This window comes from Otolemur garnettii, unplaced genomic scaffold (genome assembly GCF_000181295.1).
Source record: "Otolemur garnettii isolate 467f Iridium unplaced genomic scaffold, OtoGar3 scaffold00115, whole genome shotgun sequence".
In the NCBI taxonomy this organism is placed as follows: Eukaryota; Metazoa; Chordata; class Mammalia; order Primates; family Galagidae; genus Otolemur; species Otolemur garnettii.
The window spans coordinates 6,311,715-6,334,808 of NW_003852510.1; the positions used below are offsets into that span (position 1 = coordinate 6,311,715).

General features: G+C 40.9%; 1 protein-coding gene across 2 annotated transcripts in view; it reads right to left on the reverse strand.

The window, feature by feature from the left end:
- Window positions 1-23,094, reverse strand: part of SYNE2 (spectrin repeat containing nuclear envelope protein 2) — a 387,860-nt gene that overhangs the window by 65,361 nt on the left and 299,405 nt on the right. For both annotated transcript variants that reach the window (XM_023517601.1, XM_023517602.1), the window contains 9 exons: window positions 18,743-18,939; window positions 17,659-17,791; window positions 15,868-16,050; window positions 15,311-15,451; window positions 13,556-13,732; window positions 11,191-11,346; window positions 6,389-6,541; window positions 1,823-1,993; window positions 1,196-1,326 (listed from right to left, as the gene is read on the reverse strand). In XM_023517601.1, coding sequence (XP_023373369.1) covers window positions 1,196-1,326; window positions 1,823-1,993; window positions 6,389-6,541; window positions 11,191-11,346; window positions 13,556-13,732; window positions 15,311-15,451; window positions 15,868-16,050; window positions 17,659-17,791; window positions 18,743-18,939 — 1,442 coding nt within the window. The remainder of the gene's footprint in view (window positions 1-1,195; window positions 1,327-1,822; window positions 1,994-6,388; window positions 6,542-11,190; window positions 11,347-13,555; window positions 13,733-15,310; window positions 15,452-15,867; window positions 16,051-17,658; window positions 17,792-18,742; window positions 18,940-23,094) is intronic.

Here is a 23,094-nt window from a genome sequence, read left to right on the forward strand (position 1 = left end):
TTTGCTCTTGCTCAGGCTAGTCTCAAACTCCTGAGCTCAAGCAATCCACCTGCCTCCCCGTCCCAGAGTTGTTTATGTGCAGTGTGACACGGGAATTCTTTAACTACAAACTGCACTGCCCTGTGTTTTGTGTGTGGCCCTGATATTGTGCATGTGGACACATAATGTTTTCATGTTCCTTCTTACCCTCCTGCCTCCCCTTCCCCCAGTAAGGACAGGATCAAAAGCTGAGGACATGACTGCATGGTGCATAATTTGGTGACCCTTATTCAGTACTTATTCAAAGTAGACCTACAGGAGAGGGGAAACCTGCACAGAGAAAGCATGAAATAGGCCCTCAAAGTAGCGTAACTCTTCACTGTCTCAAGTAAATCAGTTTAGGCCAACTTTCATTTTCTATTCATCAAAATAAAAGTCTATTAACTAGGCCACACTTGCTAGAAAGAGCTTTCATATCACACCATCAGCAGCAAATCAAAGAATTTCTTGCAGCCTCACTAATTATCTCCCTACACCCTCTTTTTTCCATCTGGGAAGTTTCCAGTGATGTTTGGACACCTCCTGCAGACTGCCCATCTGGCCCACCCCTCAGTCTGTGTCTGCTCTGATTTTGGTGCTCCCGAGATGGCACTTGGTGTTAGTCTATAGTCTGTGACTACCCTGGGATTGTCATTAAGGCATTTCTAGATTAATTATACCAAACACTTGTACAAGGAAGGTAATAGCCTTCACAGCATCAAATCCTACATGGACTAGACCCTTCAAAATGGAAGAGACCAGAATAGTATGAAACCAGTCATCCCAGAGGATTAAGAAGACTTTACAAGGCCCTTGCTGCCTAGTTTCCTTCATGTCATGAAGATAAAGATATCTGAGCTGTCATTCAAATGTTATCTTAGGCTGGATATGATGGCTCATGTCTGTAATCCCAGGCTGAGGTGGGTGGATCGCTTGAACTCAGTTCAAGACCAGCCTGAGCAAGAGTGAGACCCCATCTCTACTAAAAAGAGAAAAACGAGCTGGGTGGTGGCGGGCAGCTATAGTCCCAGCTACTCAGAAGGCCGAGCCCAAGAGTTTGAGGTTGCTGTGAGCTATGACGCCACAGCCCTCTACCCAGAGTGACCCAGTGAGACCCTATCTCAAAAACAAAATAAAACAAAAAACCACAGAAAGACAAATGTATCTTACAGCATACCTTGCATGAATAACTTGGCACTTCTCTTTAATTATTTCAGCAACACAGGGGCAGAGACCTTTGAGTTTGCCAATAACCTCCTGGAGTTTTCCCCAGCTCCCCTCACTGCTCTCGGCATCATCCTGGAGAGACTAACAGAACAGAGCAGGACTGTAGGTTTCAGAACGGCGTGGCTAATTCCAAAGAGGGCAGCAGTTTCTCAACACTTGCTATTTAACTAACATAAATCCTCAAATCCTAGGGAACTGTGATAAACTATTAGGAATGGGAAGAAGAGACAAACTAAGAAGGTTTGAACTTTAGGTTGAACTTTAAGTACTGAGAGATATTAAGTACCAAGTCATCAGGTGTACTTAAAAAAAAATCCCTCAAACAAAACCTTTAAGTTGTGAAACAATATGGACATGGGAAATGAAGGAAAATTCAACATATGGTATCACACAGTTTTATGATGTGGCTGAAATGAGTCATTCTGGATTTTTTAGTTATTTTTTTAATTATGGTATTTAACATATTATTTTGTAGTTCTCCGTGGAGAACACAAACAGAACTATGTCCATGACTATACTTTCTTCCACTTGAAACTTTCTGCCAATAATGCTCAGTGCCGAGCTCTGGTAAATTTACCTGAAGGCTCTGCACCTGGCATCTCACCGCCTCCAAGGATAACACGACGGGCTTGCTGTGTTCCACGCAGTAGCAGAATCGGATTGTCATCATACTCACTTCATCATAGAGTTTATCATAAATCTTCCACTCCTGTAAAACTGGCTGCATGGAGGTTTTGAGCTGATTGACCTATATGAAAAGTAGAAACACACAGATTTAGAAAACCATTGAGAAGACATGCTTTCTCGTCATTGTTTTCTAAGGAATCTACCAATTTAGGCACTTCAACTCAAGGATATTGGAGAAGGAAGAAAGCACAGGCCAATGAACAAACAAGTATCAGAGAAGATTATGTTTTACAAATGGTGAAAGAAAAAGAGCCCTCTGACCAGAAGGATCAGTGCTGAAAGAGCCCAGCCCTGGGAGAGACAGACAGCCCAAGGAGAGCACAGTGGGTGTGGTTCAGTTACTGCACTAGCTTTCTGACCTTGGGCAAGTTATTGAATTGGTTTCCTCCTGTACAAAACAGAGATAATACATGAAAACACAAAATAGCATCTGTGAAAATAGTTTGAAAACAGTACAATATTATAAACGTAAGATGTTATCTGGCACTTAAGTCTGGTTACTACTCTATGGCAGACACCAAGGAGAGAAACAGTCTCTACCAGAATGATGGGCAAGAGTGAAGGAGGAGGAGGCGCAGTATGGGCACATTTTGTCCACCAGTTTGTCATTTTTTGAGACCAAGTCTCACTATGTCGCCCTCAGTAGAGTGCTGTGGTGTCACAGCTCACAGCAACCTCAAACTCTTGGGCTTAAGTGATTCTCTTGCCTCAGCCTCTTGAGTAGCTGGGACTACAGGCACCCACCACAATGCCCAGCTATTTTTTAATTGCAGTTGTCATTGTTGTTTAGCAGGCCCAGGCTGGGCTCGAACCTGCCAGCCTGGTATATGTGGCCGACACCCCACTCACTGAGCTACAGGCGTTCAGCCCACTAGTTTATCTTGATAATGATGAAAGGAGTAGAAGCATTTTGTTACTTACAATAAAGAATACATAAAAAACTACAGCTCAACAATAAAAAGACAAATAACTAAAAATTGGGCGAGGATGTGAAAAAACATTTCTCCAAAACAAAATATAAAAACAGTCAATAAACACAGGAGAACCACAGTCAGTAGGAAAGTATCAGTCAAAACCACAGTGAGGGCTCGGCGCCTGTGGCTCAAGTGGCTAGGGCACCAGCCACATACACCCAAGGTGGCGGGTTCGAATCCAGCCACCATAATAACAGGCACCGGCCTGTTACTTCCATCTTTACGCTATAATTATTGAAATCATACTACAGGGAACATACACTTTCAGTTCTCTTAGGTCTGAATAGCCAAGGGTTTAGTTATTGGGTCATATGGTAACTCTGACTTTTTGAGGAACTGTCAAATTGTTTTCCACAGTGGCTGTGCCATTTTCTATTCCTATTGGGAATGAAGGGTTTTAGTTTTTCTCCACCCTCACCAGCACTTGCTATTGTCTGACTTTTTGATTATAGCCACCAAAATGGTATCTCACTGTGTTTTTTTTTTTTTTGAGACAGGAGTATGGCGCCGGCCCCATGTGCCAGAGGTGGCGGGTTCAAACCCAGCCCCGGCCAAAAACTGCAAAAAAAAAAAAAAAAAAAAGGTGGAAATAACAGGAAGGTTCATCAGCTGATGAACAGATAAACTGGTTTTATCCATCCAACAGAATACTAGTCAGCCTTAAAAAGAAATGAAGGCTCGGCGCCTGTGGCTCAAGCGGCTAAGGCGCCAGCCACATACACCTAAGGTGGCAGGTTCGAATCCCCAGCCCGGGCCCGCCAAACAACAATGATGGCTGCAACCAAAAAATGGCCGGGTGTTGTGGCGGGCGCCTGTAGTCCCAGCTACTTGGGAGGCTGAGGCAGGAGACTCGCTTGAGCCCAGGAGTTGGAGGTTGCTGTGAGCGTGATGCCATGGCACTCTACCCAGGGGGACAGCTTGAGGCTGCGTCCCCCCCCTCAAAAAAAAAAAAAAGAAATGAAGAATTGCTGCATGCAATACTGATGATCTTGAAAACATCATGGTAAGTGAAAGAAGCCAGTCTCAAAAGCCTATACACCACAGGCTTCCACTTACATGAAATGTTCAGAATGGGAAATCCACAGAGAAAGTAGATCAGTGGTTGCCAGGGACTGAGGAAGGGGGGGACGGGGAGTGCCTGCTCATGAGTATGGGGGTTTCTTTTTGAGCTAAGTAGATAGTAGGGATGTTTACAGACCTATATTTTATATACAATCTTTATATTTATGTATATTATGTGCATATTAAACATCACTGATATGTACATTAAAAGTATGAATTTTATGGCATGATGGATTATACCTCAATTTTTAAAAAGCTGGGTTGAATGGAACGTGAGGACTGTGCAGGCCCACAGGCCATCTTTGTGCATAGGGCAAGTGGAGTTTTGGGTGTAATCATATAGCCCTGCATCCAGACCCCCATTTCCTGCTTAATGACTGTGGGGGCACCAGTATATCCACAGTGGTGTGGAAGCTCCTCAACGTTGGCCCCAAACATGGACAGATAAAAAACAAAGTGGGTCCTAAAACCTCAGTTTCATATTGGCATTTTGTGAGCCAAATGTCTATAAGGGCAGGTGGCTCAGAAAAAGAAACCAAGTCTAAAAGGAAAGAGAATGAAGAAAGGCAGGGAGGGGACTCCTCATAGCTGAGCCTCTCTCTCAGGAACTGGGGCCTCTTTGGGTGGCAGGGATGATGCTGACACAAAGTCCAGTTCCCCTCCACCTCCCGGGCACAGCCACACCAGGCTTTCAGAGCTTTCAAATGCAAAAGGTGGTACAATTCTGACACTCTTAAGGGTGACTCCTTATCCTACTATAGCTTCATGGAGAAGACATGTTATGTGAGGTTTGAGGGCAAGGATAAGAAAACCATTAACTGAACTAGAAACAAGAGGGAGGAACACTTTCAAAACTGGGATCGGCCAGTAGGGGAGCATTTGTTGACAACTGTAAAATAAATAAGCAGGTATTTTCATCCCCATTTTAAGGACCAGAGAATCAATGCGTTGAGAAGTATAAGACCCTTATCAAATACATAATTTGTAAATATTTTCTCCCATTCTGTGGTTTGTCTTTTTTTTGTGTGATGGTGTCCTTTGAAATTCCAAAGTTTTAAATTTGGAGGAATTTCAATTTACCTATTTTTTCTTTGTTTGCTTGGGGTGATAGTTAGGAAACCATTGCCTAACCCAGTTATGAAGATATATGCCTGTTTTCTTCTAAGAGTCTTATAATTTTAGCTCTTGCATATTATGTTTGATCCATTCTGCATTAATTTTTATATACGGTATGAATGCAAGGGTCTAACTTTACTCTTTTGCATGTGGATATCCAGTTGTCCCAGCAACATTTTTTGACACATTCCCCCCCAATTAAATTGTCTTGAAATCATGTTGAAAATCAGTTGGTTTTAAACATAAGGGCCTATTTCCAGACTCTCAATTCTATTTCATTTATCTACATGCTTATCCTTACAACGGTACCACTATCTGCATGTTTTTTCTATGCCTTATCTCATTTAATTTTCCGCCCTCTATGTTCTTATTATATTCCAATTATCTGTTCACATGTATTTCTTCCACTAGCTAGTGAGACCTTTGAGTGACAGATTCATTTATTTTCTGTTTATCTCTGTACCTCAGGTGGTGGGCACCGCACCTACAAGATACAATTACCACACGTCTCAACAAAGATCATCCCTGTTTCTCTCCACCTCTCGCAGGCCCAGAGTTGCCTGTGGATTTCATTTATACAGGTTATTTCCAATGTGCTCTTGGAATAACTGGTTGAAAGTAGATTTTATGAGCTGATCAAAAACCCACAGTGAGGATTCTCTAGTAACTCCAGGCACATCTATAACTGGCTAGCATTTAGGGTTTCTCCTTTTGCTGTGGGGAAACGTCAAGGTTGCAATGTCTAAAGATGCCTGTTCTTCCTCTCTTTGGGTTTTCTCCTCCCAGAAGGGTTAAGGACAGACTTTGACATGCCTTTCCTAAGATTACCAAACTTCCATATTCTCTTTCCTTTTACATTCTTGGTACACTGAACTGTGTTCCTTCCCGCCTGAACTGACTATGCTGCAGCTCACCGAGGTTACGTGGTGCAGGGCCAGGCCCCGCCTAGGGCACTTTCCTGTATACCAGACACTGCTTCATGGCTGCTCCCGCAGAGCTCACCAGGAAACAATGCCAGATGCTCTAATAGGTTCAGGGGATGAAGACATTTATGTCTGCATGAATACATTAGACACAACAAAGATGACAAAGTGGATTTCCAGCCTGTCACTGATGTTGGAGCTGGTGGCATTGACAAAAAAATGGGAGAGTTGAAATGCTTCTCCTTCATCATTTTCCTCAGCAACTTTTCAGATTTTGGCATAAGAGAGTCTCCATGATGAAACAATGACACCAAGAATGACAACAAATGAGACAGAAGAGGAATATGTGAGAAGTAGCCTGACTGTGATGAATTCTGGTACCTGAATGATGACGCTGCTTCTCTTTTGAAATAACTCATCAATTCTAGATGCCATATCTTCTAACAAAGGCATTGTCCCACTCTCCAAAGACAGATAACTTTGTCTCAACTCGTCCAGTGCTCTGGATTTAATGGCAAGCTGATTTTCTATATCCTAGGAGAGCAAGAGTAGAAGGTTTTCAAATGTACCATGTAACAAAACAGCAAGGTGTAAGAGAAGTTCACTCTTTTCAAGTAAAAATACCATTAGTAAGTATATAATTAAACAGCATTACATCAAGGACATTTTAATCATAATATACTTAATTCAATTAGATATTACAAGGCTCTCCATTTAGGGGAGTTTAAGCCACAAGTCCTATCATCATGGTACAGGAGAAAAGAATCGAGGACACCTGGTCCGCATTCCACATCTGCCCTGCAGGGGCTCTGTGACCAGGTGCAGGTCATTAAATCCTGAGTCTCCATTTTCTTATCTGGAAAACAGTGATGATACCCCACACTGTGCAGAACTTAGAACTCAAAGGGAAGCACGAGTAGGAAGGTGCTTTGAAACCAAAAAGCATCACATAAAAGACAGATGAATAATTTTTGGAAGTTCAGTCAATACGTTTAACTTTAATATTTTTTTATATGCCTTAGTTTATTAACTTACTCATAAGAGATATCCCAATCTGGTCCACTCTTAAATCTAGTTTTCAAAAAAATTTTTAGGAAACTATAGTAGCCCTTTATGACAAAGACAACTTACAGGGCCAGCGGTCAATAGGCCACTCTTCACAGATGGACTGTCAGAGCCGCATACTGGCACTTCTCAGGACTGGGGTGAGAATCCAATTTAGAAAAAGTTTAAGATTTTTTTTTAAATTATCAAAGAATTATAAGCTCCTGACAGAAAATGTAGAAAATGAAGATCTCTGGCGTTCAGAAAGATTCATCTTGAATTCCTCTTGCACCTCCTGATTTGTAAATCTGGGATGCATTTATGCACACTTTCTTTCTTTCTGTCTTTTTTTTTTTTAGAGACAGTCTCACTTTGTCGCCCTCAGTAGAGTGTGGGGGTGTCACAGCTCACAGCAACCTCCAGCTCTTGGGCTTAGGTGATTTTCTTGCCTCAGCCTGCTGAGTAGTTGGGACAACAGGCGCCCACCACAACGCCCAGCTATTTTCTTTATTGCAGTTTAGCCAAGGCAGGGTTTGAACCTGCCACCCTCGGTATATGGGGCCTGCGCCCTACTCACTGAGCCATAGGCGCTGCCCCTGGGCACACTTTCTTTAGCACTATATTTCCATCCGGAATGCCTGTGTTTTGAAGTATGGTCTCAAGTTAACGGCATTTTGCTCAAAAATCATCTCTCTTTTTTCTTTTTTGAGGCAGAGTCTTGCTCTGTCATCCAGGCTAGAGTGCCATAGCACCAGCCTCACTCCCAGCAACCCCAAACTCCTGGTTTCAAGTGATTTTCTTGCCTCAGGCTCCCAAGTCGCTGGGACTACAGGTACCTGCTGCAAGGCCCAGGTAGTTTTTCTATTTTTAGTAGAGACAGGGTCTTGCTCTTGCTCAGGCTGGTCTCCAACTCTTGAGCTCAGGCACTCCACCTGCCTCAGCCTCCCTGAGTGCTAGGACTGCAGGAGTGAGTGACGACACCCAGCTCCAAATTTTGTTTCTTGAAGATTATTTTTCACAAGAAAGTCAGTTAAAAAGAAATTAATCCTTCGTAAGAATCACTGCATGGTCCGTAAGGAAGGAGGAACATGAGTGCCTTGTAGGCACATGCCTGCTGGGCAGATGGCTGGGTCTGCAGCCTGGCGAGGGATGACCTAAAATACAGTCTAGCAAAACTGTCATATGACCACATGCCAGGAGCCTTCGGGTCACTCCTGAAATGCAGAAATCACAAACTTTAAAATTAATAAACATCAAGGGGACTCTTGGACTGGGAAGTGGAAAGCGGGTAGGGAGCTGTTCCAAAAGAAATAAGTTGGGGCTTGTGTGGTGGCTCACACCTATAATCCTAGCACTTGGGGAAGCCGAGGCTGGCAGATAGCTCGAGCACAGAAGTTAGAGACCAGCTTGAACAAGAGTGAGATCCCATATCTAAAAAATAGCCAGGCGTCATGGCAGGTACCTATAGTCCAGCTGCTGGGGAGGCTGAGGCAAGAAACCAGGAGTTTGGGGTTGCTGGGAGTTTGGGATCACACGAGCCCAAGAGTTTGAGGTTGCTGTGAGTTATGAAACCATAGCACTCTACTGAGGGTAACAAAGTGAGAATCTGTCTCAAAAAACCAAACAATACAAAAGAAACAGGTAACCAGGGTTGGGAGCAGGGATGGATGAGCAGAGGATAGAGCTGAAGGCGCCTTCCACAATGTGACTCTTCCAGGGGTGTCCAACCTCTTTTCTTCTCTGCAGTACACATTAAATACATAAATACCAATGAAAGCTGATGACTAAAAACCAAAATTCCCATGTATAATTTTCATGACATCCACCACCACAGATAGGCAAAAAGTCCTCACACAATCTGCATGTGGCCCAAGGGCCACAGGCACCCCTGTGAGTGGAGCCCTGTTGAGCCTGGTTACTTTAACATATTAATAGAAAGTCTCCAACTGTAATAAAATCTATCTGTAGGTGCACTGTGGAGTCACTGCTAACATGTGAATCCCTCTGTGAAACATTTGTATGGATTGGCTGCAATAGCACTCTGCAATGAAACAGCTCCTCTGGGCAGCCTTTGCGGCTGAGACTCAGGTAGCTGCACCCATCCGTCTCTGCTGCCCTCACTCGCGCACCCTGACTGCCCTACTTGTTACTATGTTCCCTCTAGTATCATTTGAATCTAACTTTCTTCCTTCACAAAGTTATACTTTAAGACACTTTAAGAACATTGAATCAGCCTCCCTTCTTTGCGTTTATGAAATAATCTTCCCTATAGGCTCAACAAAGTAGAGATTTCTAAAAACACTTATTTACCAACAAGTTGTCATATTTCCTCCATAATGTAAACAAACTGATGAGAAAGGACCAGTCAGCAGAGAGTTAGAGGGAAGTTACAACACAAAAAATGGTGGCAGAAACCACACCCGGGGGCAATAACAGCCTGTGAGCACACAGTGGAGCTGTTCTTACTGCTTTTTCTCCTCAGAATGACACTAGGTCAGTGCTGGGGTCCTGTCCTCCAACCACGTTCCACTGAGGCCTAATAGTACCTTTAATGCTTCCCAACTCCTACTTCATTGGCAAAATAATTCTTACTTAAATCCCAATTTGCTATATACAAAATAGGTTGAAATAAAGAAATCTTTTGCTAATTTAAGGAGAGTCACTAGAGTTTACAAGTCTCCCTTTGCTATTCTGTGAGGACCAGTGTTAACTATTTTTAAAATAGCTAAATTCTGATATTACCACAAACACATTTTTTTTTTTGAGACAGTCTTACTTTGTCACCCTTGGTAAAGTGTGCTATGGCGTCATAGTTCACGGTAACCTCAAATTCTTGAGCTCAAGCGATCCTCTTTGCTTCAACCTCCCAAATAGCTGGGAGGGACTCACTCTTGCTCAGGCTGGTCTTGAACTCCTGAGCTCAGGCAATCTACCTGCCTCAGAGTCCCAGAGTGCTAGGATTACAAGTGTGAGCCACTGAGCCTGGCCACAAACATATTTCTATCAGAAACTGTGGTTGTTTAAACTATAGGTGGGGTGGCTCACACTTGTAATCCTAGCACTCTGGGATGCTGAGATGGGAGGATCCCTTGAGATCAGGAGTTTGAGACTGGCCTCAGCAAAAGTGAGACCCCTTTTCTACTAAAAATAGAAAAATTAGCTGGGCATTGTGGTGGATGCCTGTAGTCCTGGATCCTCGGGAGGCTGAGGCAGAAGAATTGCTTGAGTCTAGGAGTTTGAGGTTGTTGTGAACTAGGCTGAGGCCATAGCACTCTAGCCTGGGTCACAAAGTGAGACTGTCTCAAAAAATAAAAACTAAGTATGGAAGTATTGAACTTAAGTAATTAATAACCTCATCTCACATCTCCTTACTCTAGTCAACCACGAAATTTTCCTTGATAATTATAATATGCTAAATTTGGCCTTTTTCTAGTCATCAAGGACTTTCAGAAACGCTTCAGAAGATTTTAAACCCTACCTGTCTTAATGCTTCATTAGCTCTGATCCTTAAGCCGCTTTCACAAGCTTCTCTGAACTGAAAGATTCTACCCTGGGATAAGTCATCAAATAAACATCTACCATGTTATTTCCTATAAGCAGTGAGTAGTGAAGACAAAGAGAGGGAGCATCGCAAGGACAAAGTGACTGGGCAAAGCACAGCTGAGCAAACAAAGGGCACAGACAACACCCTTCAGCCTGACCAGGATGGGACAGCAGGCCCCGGGGACAAGTGCTCCTTTTAAAACATAATACACAATAGGTAGAAGGCAATCATTTCCCTCTGATGAAACAAAGAATGAAATACTAAAAAATCATGAAAACTACAGAGAAGTTTAGCGAATGTTGGGCAAAATAATGAAACACATGAAAACTAAAAAGCAGCTAAAATCAAAATTCTCTCTGAATACTTTTCTTCCTCAGGAGTTCCAGGTCAAACCTCTTAAAAGCAACAATACTGTAACCATGAAAATAAAATGGTACTCTGCAGTTCTGCAACCCCCTGGGAAATCTACTAGTAGGTAAATACAGGGGAGTGGGTGGTCTCTCCAGAAACCAAAGCGACCTATCTTCCTCCTTGGGGCCAGACTGGTGACCTGTGGCTGAAGGTGGCACCTGGGACAGGACGTAGGTCTCCTCACCTGACAATCCAGCAGCAGCTTCTGGACTGAGACCACACTTTCAGGTTTTTGTAATGTTTTCAATCTCTCTTCTTGTGCTTCCAGCCAGTTGTTCAAAATCTGGATCTTATTCTCATTCTCTGTGATACTCTCCAAAAGTTGTTCTAAATGTTGTATCTATGAGGGATGAATAAAAAAATTCTTAAAAAATTAATGAATAAAAATGATATTTTAAACCACATGCTTCAAAATGTAAATGCTATTTATTTATTTTTAATTTTTAAATTTTTTCTTATTTATTTATGTTTCACTAGTCAAGTGAAGCAGTGGGAGTGGAGAAGGAACAAAGGAATCTGTAACGTGATGTTATTTTTAAAAGGATAATTTTGTTTCTTCTCAAATTTCTAATATGTTACCTAATAGGCTGCTCTGATAATTTCTGAAATAAAGATTTATAGATCAGAAAGTAGTATTAAAGCTTCTCTTTAAAGTGAAAGCTCATCTGCTTACCAGTTTCTGACCTTTATAATATCTGGACAAAATAAAGTCATGTTGCTAACATTCAATATTTTTTCACTGTGTTACCTATTAATGTATGCAAAGCATACATTAATTTCTTTTCTTGTCCCAGACTCTTCCTTAGAGTTGCTTAAAATTTTCTGTCAATACCAATGTCACAAATCATTACCTTAATAATCATTGCCAAAAATAAAAACCATTGCATTCAATGTCTGTGATTTCTCTCACTTCTAATATAATTTTTATTGGGCTAGAAACACAGTATATATAATTTTTTTTTCTTTTTAATGACAGGGTCTTGCTCTGTCTCCCCAGCTAGAGTGCAGTGGTGTCTTCATAGCTCATAGCAACCTCAGACTCCTGGGCTCCTTGATCCTCCTGCTTCAAGATGGTAGCTGGGACTACTGTTGCTTATTACCATACCAGGCTAATATTTCTGGTTTTTGTAAAGACAGGGTCTCACTTTTACTAAGGCTGGTCTGGAACACCTGGCCTCAAGTGATCCTCTTGCCTCAGCCTCCCTAGAGTGCTAGAAGTACAGGCATGAGCCACTGCACCTAGTCTCATATAAATTTTTATATTCTTTTTTTTGAGGTACAGTATCACTGTGTTGCCCTCGGTAGAGTGCCATGGCATCACAGCTCACAGCAACCTCAAACTCTTGGGCTTAAGTGATTCTCTCGCCTCAGCCTCCCAAGTAGCTGGGACTACAGGCGCCTGCCACAAAACCTGGCTATTTTTTGGTTGTAGTTGTCATTGTTGTTTGGCAGGCCCGGGCTGGGTTTGAACCTGTCAGCTCCAGTGTATGTGGCAGGTGACAAGTCAAATTTTTATATTTTTTATTTCAATATGTTATAAACATTCACTGTGTTGTGATAATACTAATACTAATTTTATAAGGCTTCTTAATACTACATCAAATGAACACAGTATCATTTAATTATTTCTCTATAGCTGGAAATTAAAGCATTCTACATTTTCACCTATATAAATTATTTTGACCTGAACAGTTTCCACACAGCCCTTTTCTTTTTTGAAGGACTACTTCCTTAAATGTGTAAGAGGAGTGATCTCCTTGGTTATGATGTAAGAGGATTATAGTGGTTCTTTAAATGCTTTCCAAATGAGTGTTTAAGTCATTATCAGCAATGTATGTGACAGCTCTCAGCATTACCCTTATCTTAGAAAATTTTTCTAATTTAATAAGTACATGTTACACAATGTTTATTTTGAATATCTGATAACTGAAATTGATATCTTTCCAGGTTTATTTGAGAACTATAATTTCCTCTTTTGTGAACTATCTGTGTTCTCTGTCCATTAATGGACTTGAATCTTAATTGTATAAATCCATTGGTATGCATTCCCTACAAAGTAAACGAATCAACCAATTGTCAGTGCCAACATATATCAGTATTAAATATTTCTTTAGGTATAAGTTTTTCTAATCTTTTCAAGAGTTGTGGAGTGGAAAATCTCCCAAAAGCCACATGTATTTTTTCTGCCTTTTAATAATGTTTTCAAGACTGAAATAGCTTTGTCCCTTCTGAGTATCTGCTTTCACAGAAAACATGAAAATCTCTGGTCATTTAGTAGGCTGACATAATACTTGACACCTTCTGAAATAAAATTTCTCCTCTTCACTTACCTAATTCAATTTCCCTCTAATTAATCCCAATGTAAAAGCTATTGCATGCTCTGTTATATGCATCAGTGGAGAATGCTAAAACACAGGACATAAAAGTTCTACAGTGGAGATGACTGGGCCTAACTGTAAATCAGCCATCTGAATTTGTTTTTGGATTTTCCAGAAAGTGGTATTTTGCAAAGGCCAAAGCCCACATCCAGCTGACACCTAGGAGCGCACCTTCCTGGTCAGTGCTCCGTGTACCCGGTGCCACTGGCGGTTCATCTCCCCCAGGTGCTCTGCAAACTCTGTCCTCTCATACCGCTTGCTTTCGACATCACAGGTGCTTAACTGAAGTAGGGACTGGTTAACGAAGTCAACTATCCACTGTTTATAGTCCATTTCCATTCTGACCGCCTAAAACAAACAAACAAACAACAAAAAAACCAAGCAAAATGAAATACCCAAAGCCCCAATGGAAGCCGGTCAGATGAGCTGGATTTCCCTTTGTACACTGGAGGGGGCACCACCCTTTCAGCCAATAACCAAAGGGCAGCTGTCATGGGTTCCTTCCACCTTCCCCAACCCCATAAGTCTACTTTATTCGAGTGGAGATTCTTTTGGGGAATTCCATGTTCCTGGGAACAGAGGGTCAAACAGGCTGAAAAGTCACAGCAATAAATATTAGTCCCAAATCTGCACCCAGGGCCCAACAAAGGGCTCCTAGAAGGGGCTGCTTGAGAGCTGTGCTGGAATCCTGGGCCATGCTAAGGGCTCATGGAAACATGAAGTTAAGGCCCTCCCAGGACCCAGGAGGCAGCATCTCTTCCTTTGGGGACAGTCTAGGCCTCCCAGGGTAGTTTGGGAGACTTTAAGTTCCACAGCGATCCTAACCCCACCCAGGGCCAACCATGAGTTGAGTTTGATCCTACCAAGTTCTGGCACCTCTTTTAGAGACATTTGGGGGCAAACCATGTGATATGTGCTAGGTTACCTGAGCCTACAATGATATACACACATGTAGACCTTTTAAAGATTCTACTGCTCGCTGAAGTTAGGATGTAGTGGTCTATATAAAAACAAAATCCTTTCTAACATCATGCTTGGCTTGGTGAAGCCACTCAGCTGCCTACCAGAAGCTGGCTCTCTCAGCCCGTGAGGTCTGAAGGCAGCAATCAAACTCGTCATTTGTCTCTGTATTCATGGTGTCCAAAACACTGCCTGGCACACAGTAGATGTTTGTGTGTGGCTTGTTAAATGTTAATTAAATCTACTTAAAATTAAACATCACAGAGAAGGCCACATTCATAGCTATTCGTAGGATATCAATGTTTTCTCACTCATTCTTTTACTAAAAGAACATTTAGTAACACCTGTTGGGTGCCAGGTATTGTCCTAGGTGAAGGACAGCTCCTGCTCTCACACAAGGCAAGGAGATAGGCAAGAAAACAAATAATTGTAATACATGTGCTCGGAAATACTGATTCATGGAGACCTCTGATTCCTCAAAGTCTCCTGGTGGGAAAAATTAGGAGTGGATTTCCAAATGAGGAGATACTTGAACTGACTCTTGAAGGATGACTAAGAGGATTTATTTAGCTAAACATGGGGTACAGGCATTCCAGGCCAAAGGCACAGATGAGCATCGCATGAGGGAGAACACCAGAACCACCTGGGGTTGAAAATCTTGTCTAGTCAGAATCCAAGGCTTACATGGGGGAATGAAGAGATGAGGCTGGGAGGTAAGGAGCGGTTAGTCTGTTAAGCGCTTGGGCTGTCCTGCAGTGACTGGAGCCACAAAGGAATTTAAGTGGAAAAAGAGCAGGGATACTAGCTCACCTCTTTAGAATCTGCCACCACCCCATTTCTTACCCTTAGGATTAGTTTTTCTACATTATATCCTACACGTCTATGTGTTTGTTTAGCATTTACCCTCCGACTAATGATTTGCCTTCTTATTTAATGGAAAAACTGTTATTACTTGTGTTTAATTACCTTGTGCTTCTGAAGAAGATTTTTAACTTGAGACACAGAACCTGGAGAACACACAGAGTCTGCGGTCTGCTGCTCCACACTGTTCATCCAGCTAATCATTTCTGTGATAGCTTCACGAGACGGCAATTTCTCCATCTGAAGCTACAAGAACAAAATGATTCCCATTTAATTACCTGCAGTTAACAAAATGAATCAGGGCATCACTAAAGATGATAATCTAGTTTGATAAAAGGTCTTGCTTCATAATTATGCAGGCTACTCACAAAAACAAACCCAGCATTCAAGTTGAGAATAAATGACCCCAAAACAATGATAATGACCTTCACACAAACTAACAAAGTGGCACAGATAAACTGAGAAATAATGTAATTAAGTCTGATTTCTCTCTTAAAAAAGATCCCATGGGAGGAGAGTCCAGTAATTAAGACCTATATTCAGTGGTGCCAGAGAAAAATAGGCAGTGTCAATGAAAATTATTGAGTCAGAGAAATAATTTCAAAAGAGTTGTGAGCTAACAAGTGAATCCTAATTCAAATGCTAGGTTTTTAAATACTTACCTGGTGAAGTTTCTCTTGAATATCTGGAAGTTGAGTGATGAGCATTGTCCATTTTTGTTCAAACTGTGCTGAAGATGCTCTTAGTGTAGCTGTATCAGCTTCTTTAAGGTGAAGAAGTTGGTTCCCAGTACTTATAACAACAGTCTTCAAGGAGGACTTTTCATCAACTTCCTTTGAAAACTCCTAAAGGAAACAGTTTTAAAATTTAGAAACTTTTAAAATTTAATGTAGCACAGAGTAACTAAGATTCAGAGTAACAGTCTATAGAGTGTAAAACTAAACATAGCAAATATGTAAATACGTGTGTATATACACACACATACTCCTTTTCTTACCAAGTGTCAGGCATTATTCCAGGCCTTAGATACACATCTAGTAGGGAACAGAAGAGATGGATTCATGCCCTTCAAGAAGCTTATAACCTCATGGATTTAATATGTGTAAAAATAGACAAGTCATTATTCCAATGTAAATTTTATAAGGAACTATGAAAGCTAACACAAAGCTGGTATTGAATGAACTATTTGCAACAAATTTTTAATTACATACTTGAAATATTTCCTATGTATATGTTTTCAAGTATATTTTAAAAATACTTACATTTTATTTATTTATTCATTTATTTACTTTTAAGACAGAGCCTCAAGCTGTCACCCTGGGTAGAGTGCCAGGGTGTCACAACTCACAGCAACCTCCAACTCCTGGGTTCAAGCAATTCTCCTGCCTCTGCCTCCCTAGTAGCTGGGATTACAGGCACCTGCCATAATCCCCGGCTATTTTTTGGTTATAGTTGTCATTGTTGTTTGGCAGGCCCGGGCTGGATTCTAACCCACCAGCTTTGGTGTATGTGGCTGGTGCCCTAGCCGCTGAGCTATAGGCGCTGAGCCAATACTCACATTTTAATACCAAATTTAGTAACTATAGATACTACCATAGCTACAAACTATGAAAAATGGAAAAAAAGAGAAAAGGTTAAGTGTAGGAATGTCCAACCCACTGGCTGCATGCAGATTATTTGAGGGCTGTTTTGCTTATCTGTGGTGTCAGATACCATGAAAAGTATGCACAGACCTTTTCTTTAGCTCATCAGCTTTCACTACTGTTTATGTATTTAATGTGTGGCCCAAGACAACTCTTTTGCATCCAATGTGCAGATAAAAAAAGGTGGGACACCCCTGAACTAAGGGGAAAAGGCTGGAAGGATTCATGAGTACAAATTCATATTACAAAAGTAATACTGCTCCCCTAATAAAATCTTCAAACAATATAACAAAATGTTTTTAGTAGACATACTAATTTTGTATTCTTTGATTTAAAAACCATACATTTATTAACTTTAACATTTATATATAAATAATCCTATAAGGCTGTTTTTTTGGGGGGGTATTTTTTGCATTTGCACATGTCACAGCAAGTTTTTGGTTTATAAAAACATGTATATTTTTTGTTTTTGTTTTTTTGCAGTTTTTGTCCAGGGCTGGGTTTGAACCTGCCACCTTTGGCATATGGAGCTGGCGCCCTACTCCTTTGAGCCACAGGCCGCCACCCAAAACATATATGTATTTTATAAGGTTAATTAAAAATATACTTTATCATTGTAAATGTACAAAGGAACAATATAAAAAAATAGCTCTAGGTTTGAAGAATGTTATTGAAGAATGGGCTGTTATTAGCCCTTGTCTTATCCACAAATAAATACACATGTATGGAAATACCACATTAACAATGATACTTTTTCTTTGATATTTATTTTTGACCAAAAATTACCTAGCATGTTCTATTACAACTTACAAAAAAATTATTTATGTTGCTTCTGATTGTATCCAAGTCCTGGGACACATTGAGGGACTGTTCTTTCCAGTAGTTCAGAGTTTGCTGAGATGACTCCAACCACTTGGTTAACTCATCTGAATCTCTGTTGTAACTAATAGGAGCCAAGTGATAGAAAAAGGAAATTAGAACAGTACTCTGATAACAAACATTATTAGCATATTTTCTTATTTTATGGTTTTGTGTGTGGCCAGCCCTAACACTCAGAAAATCATGACATTTATAAAGTTTCTATCATGTAAAAAAAAAAAAAGTTTCTATCATGTTTTATACCATGCCCAAATCTGATGCACTTGGCATTTTCTAGGACTCTCTATCATGGCTGATTGAGAATAAAGAGGCATTTTAAAGTCTAAACTTTTAAAAATTTCTTATTATACACAAAAGTATACCCATGAGTAAGGACTGAGATTATTTTTATTACCAGATGTTCTCTATAATCTTTTTAGTAAATATATAACCAGCATTTCTGTAAATTACATAAAAGAAAACTACTGTTGGCTGATACCAACATAATCGTCTAAGGTAATGAAAACACCCAAACAAAATGCTGTCCTTCTAGTAACGTTTAAACTTCATTAGATTAAGAGGCAGGGATGAGAATGAGGTTTAAACATTCTGTGTTCTCCACCTTCTTCAAGTAGTTTAAGATTATAGCAACTACACAAAATAAATTCTCTGAAGAACTTGAAAGACTTTTTCAAACTATTCCGTTCACTAAAACCATTTCATTTCTTTTAAATTTTAAAATGTTTAGAAGGCAGGAAGAAACAGCATCATGGTATAAGGTAACATTTGCATTATTTTATAACATAAATCATTTCCAAAGAAATGTGGAAGTGATTCCCAGCAAACTGATTACGTATTATCTGTGTCTAGCAAATCAGTATTAGAGACTATAGATCCTGTTAGCCCAGAAGATGGGCCAAATTGCTTTAGGTTGTTTGAGAAAAAAACAGTACAATAGGAGGCCAGCATGGAAAATGTAGCTGACAGCAGAATCCCTCTGAGGTCTTTTTGCACAGCAAACCCTATGGAGACAGACCTGAGCAGATGCTTGAGAAGTGTTTGCAGTCTGTGGAGTTCATGGTCAATTTTCTTGTTCAGAGACAACCACTGCTCTTCCAGTTGTGCAATCTGGCCCTCTAATTCAGGACAGCTCACAGACGCCACCAGCTGTTTGCCTTCATTCAGAGTTTGGCAAAGCCGGGCATGCTTTCCATGAATGTTTCTTTTTATTTGCTAATAAAAGTCACAGAATGAATGAATGAATTAAAAAAATAAAGTCTGCCAATCTATTTGCAAATATTTCATTAAAAACCTTGATTAGTGCCTACTGAGGAGACATTAACATATTCCCAGTCTTCAGGACTGGTGCCTGACGCAGACCAGATTGACTGGTCACCTGTCATGATGAGTCTCCAAACACTGCATTTCAATGCACAGATTCAATGCTATAGACATATTGCATGTAAAAAAACCCCCCAAGCTTAAAAAACTGAGATCTGATAGTTAATACCTCCATCTAACGTCAAAAGCAAAAAAATGAGCTGACATTTCAGGTGCCAATGGATTTTTTTTTTTTTGGAGACAGAGTTTCACTATGTCGCCCTTGGTAGAGTGCTGTGGCATCACAGCTCACAGCAACCTCAAACTCTTGACCTAAAGTGATTCTCTTGCCTCAGCTTCCTAAGTAGCTGGGTCTACAGGTACCCACCACAATTCTTGGCTATTTTTTTGTTGCAGTTGTCATGTTGTTTAGCTGGCCTGGGCCAGACTCAAACCCTGCAACCTCAGTGTATATAGCTGGCGCTGTAACCACTGAGCTACGGGTGCTGAGCCTTGCAGATGGATTTTGTGCAACCTAAAGATTATTTTGAAAATCAGGAAATCTGATACAGAGATTAGGTTTTCCTGTGTTTCTGGGACACTGGAAGATCTAGCCACCGCTGGGTCTGTATTCTCACGTGGCAAAGGAAGGCTGGAGCCCAGCGGCAGGGGCTCTCTCCAGGAGAGCCCACTTTCTTTACCACCTGGCTGCAGACCCAGCCAGTGTTCCTTACATCTGTTCTCCTGCCTGGCCCTCGAGAGCATTTCAGATTGTGACCCAGACATGAAGGGGATAAATAAGAAAGTATTTCTCCATTATCCCCTAAATGCAAATGCTGGGGGTGGTGGGGACCCATTTGTAGCTTCTTCTGAATGTAAAGAAGCAGGAGGGAGAAAAAAAGAACTTCAGGAGAATAAATTTAAAAAGCACATCATTAATCCAACCTTGTGTAAAGAAAAATAAGATTCTTCATAGCTGTGAATACAATGACCACTTCAAGAAAGGCCTGTCTAAAGACCCTTATCTTCCACAGTTGGGTTCAGTTAATGCCATTTACCCTGACAGCTGTTGAAATAAATTATTACCAAAATAGAAGTTTTCCTATTTTCCAATTAACTTAAGCCTTTTTTAAAATTACCCCCAAATTGTACTTCCTTTTTACCATTCCTATTGCCTCTTCCCTCTGCCTCAGCCTATGGGCTAGAATGAAATGTCCGACATCAGTATTTTTAAAAAATTCCTAATTTTCTAAGTCCTTAAGTGTCAGACACATCATCTTCGTAACATCCCTGAAAGTTTTAATTCCTCCATTTGATACTTGGGAGAGATTCTGTGTGGTGGTCACTCAGCCTGGAGGAGCCCAGCCAGCATTTGAAAGAGAGTTTGTTTGACTTCAAAGGTCACACAACTGACCCGTAGGTTCCATGACCCACAGCCATCTACTCACTGATAGAGGTGCTGACATCAGTCAGACACACAAAAACCTCTCCAAGACTCCAACTGAGAATGGCCCATGGAAGTTTATCCATGAGATCTTTAGGAGATAGGTCTTCTTTTATTTTGACAAATTTATTATTATTATTATTTTAGAGTATTCAGAGTTTATTGAAAGACACAAAAAAGCTCTATAAAGTTAAGATACGGCTCAACAGTAGAAGGGTGGTGAAAAGGCTCCCCACCCCCTACTCAGATTTCTACTTCTTATACCTTAAAGCTACCTTTATCTAGTGTGATACTCTTTATAAATCTTTATTTACCCTCTTTCCTGCTCCTCATGTATTATCGGACAAAGAGGGTCCAGCTACCTATCACTGCCATTCAATACACAGAAATGAAAATACACAGTGAGAACAAGATAGAGTCTGTCAGGCCAGGGCAGATGCCACACAGCTAGCCCAGTTGGTCCAGGTCCCACTTGAACCTCACCCCCCCGTCTCCCACCACCACTGTCCTGCAAACTCAGTTCCAACCCCAAATATGCCTATCCTGAGTGGTCCAAGTGGACTGATCTAGGAGATTAACCTTTGAATTAGAATGCTGCCCTGGACTGTGGGTCATGCCAGTGACTGTCTACCATGGGCCATGGGTTCTGCAATTACTATTTAAGATAAGGGTCAATATGGTCTCCATTCTGAACCCAAATGTATAAAACAATAACTTTGGAGATGGAAGAACAGAAGAGTCCTGGAAAGGTCACCCCTACTGTTCCTCAGAATCTGGACCCTCAGACAAACAAGGTTTTGTGGACCCATCCCTGTCTAGCACATTTGCTGTCAGTGACAGGTGGCCAGATCCTCTTTGTCTGGTAACAGACCCTACCTGTCAGAAGGCCAGCAACTCTGGAGAACAGTGAGAGTGGCCTCCCGAAGACTGCCCCACTTCCCTACCTCCAAAGTCACAGTTTCATACATAAAAGTCCAAAGTAAAAATCATACCAACTCCCATCCCAAACAATAACTGACAACAGTCAGCATTATCCGTGACCCAAAACAACAACCCAATCCAAAAGTCAACCTTCCCAATCAGTTATCCTAAACTACTCAAGATAAACACTTCTCAGTTAAAGCTAAATTCAGAAAAGAGCAAGAATGGGAGACATGAGGCAAAGGCCACGCAGGGCCCAAACCAACCACACCAGCTATGCCGTCTCAGCCCTGGCCTGAGGAACTCCATCCCACTCTCACTACACAAGCCCTCACTTCCCACTCCTGTTAATACATTTCATATCTATGAAATATATATATTTTTTAATTTCAGGTTAATGTGAGGGTACAACCAACCAGGTCAAAATATTTGATTTTGTTAGGTAGAGACCCTCTTGTGGTTATGTCTCACACTCAAAAGGTGCGCCAAAGTTTTGCAAATTTATTTAAAGGTCTTAGAACAATTCTTTGTATCTTTACTTACTCAAATGTCATAGGCTCATGTTCACATTTTATTTATTTATTTAAGACAGAGTCTCACTTTGTCACCCTTGGTGGAGTGCTGTGGCATTCTAGCTCACAGCAACCTCAAATTCCTAGGCTCAAGCAATCTCCTTGCCTTAGCCTCTCTAGTAGCTGGGCCTATAGGTATAGGATGGGGTCTTGCTATTGCTCAGGTTGGTCTTGAACTTCAGGCAGTCCACCTGCCTTGGCCTTTCAGAGTACTAGGATTATAGGCATGAGCCACCACACCCAGCTTCATACTCATATTTTAAAGGATGTAGTCGCTTTGGTAGGAAAAAATCAGGCTTATATTAGGTTGGCTAAGAATTAGATTGTTTCTTAATATAATGATTCTTTAAAAAACTATCTGTTTTCAATTATATTCTTTCATCTGTTCAGATGACACCTTCTATATCCCTAGATTAACAAAAAATTAAACAGAAGCCCCCACCCTAGAGGACCCAGATTTACTTTAGAGTTAGGCTCAGTATAATGAAGTGGTAACCTGACTGGTGGTGGCTTTTTGGGCACTCTGGACAATGCTCCCTATAAGGGCTAAAATGCCCCCAGGGAATAGCAGAGCCCTGCCCCATATTTCTTGCTTTCATTTTCTATCCAGTGTATTCAGGGAATAAACCTGCTTTTGAAGTTTTAAAGTTAATTATTTGATAATTACCTCTACCCACACAACTCAAATTCTGACTATATATATTCAAATGTTAAAAAAGGCATTTTAAGTGCCTCCTGTGAAGATATAAAGTTTGTTTTTTCTTGTTGGTTATGTTCTCAGTACCACTTAAACACCATTTTCAGGTTTTCTTTTTCCTATGGCATCAAAATTGGAGACATATAGACTGACAATAATATACTAAAAGTTACACAAGAAGAATTTAAAAGTTTGATTTCCTCTTATAATGCTGAAGGCAGGTATCAGTTTTCTTTAATTTTAGTTTTTAATTTTTTTTCCTACTAACAATTTTTATTATATTATTATTGATTAATTTTTTGGGAGACAGAGTCTCACTGAGTGCCATGGTGTCATATCTCACAGCAACCTCCAACTGGGCTCAAGTGATCCTCTTGCCTCAGCCTCCTGAATAGCTGGGACTACAGGCACTAGCCATAACACCTGGCTAGTTT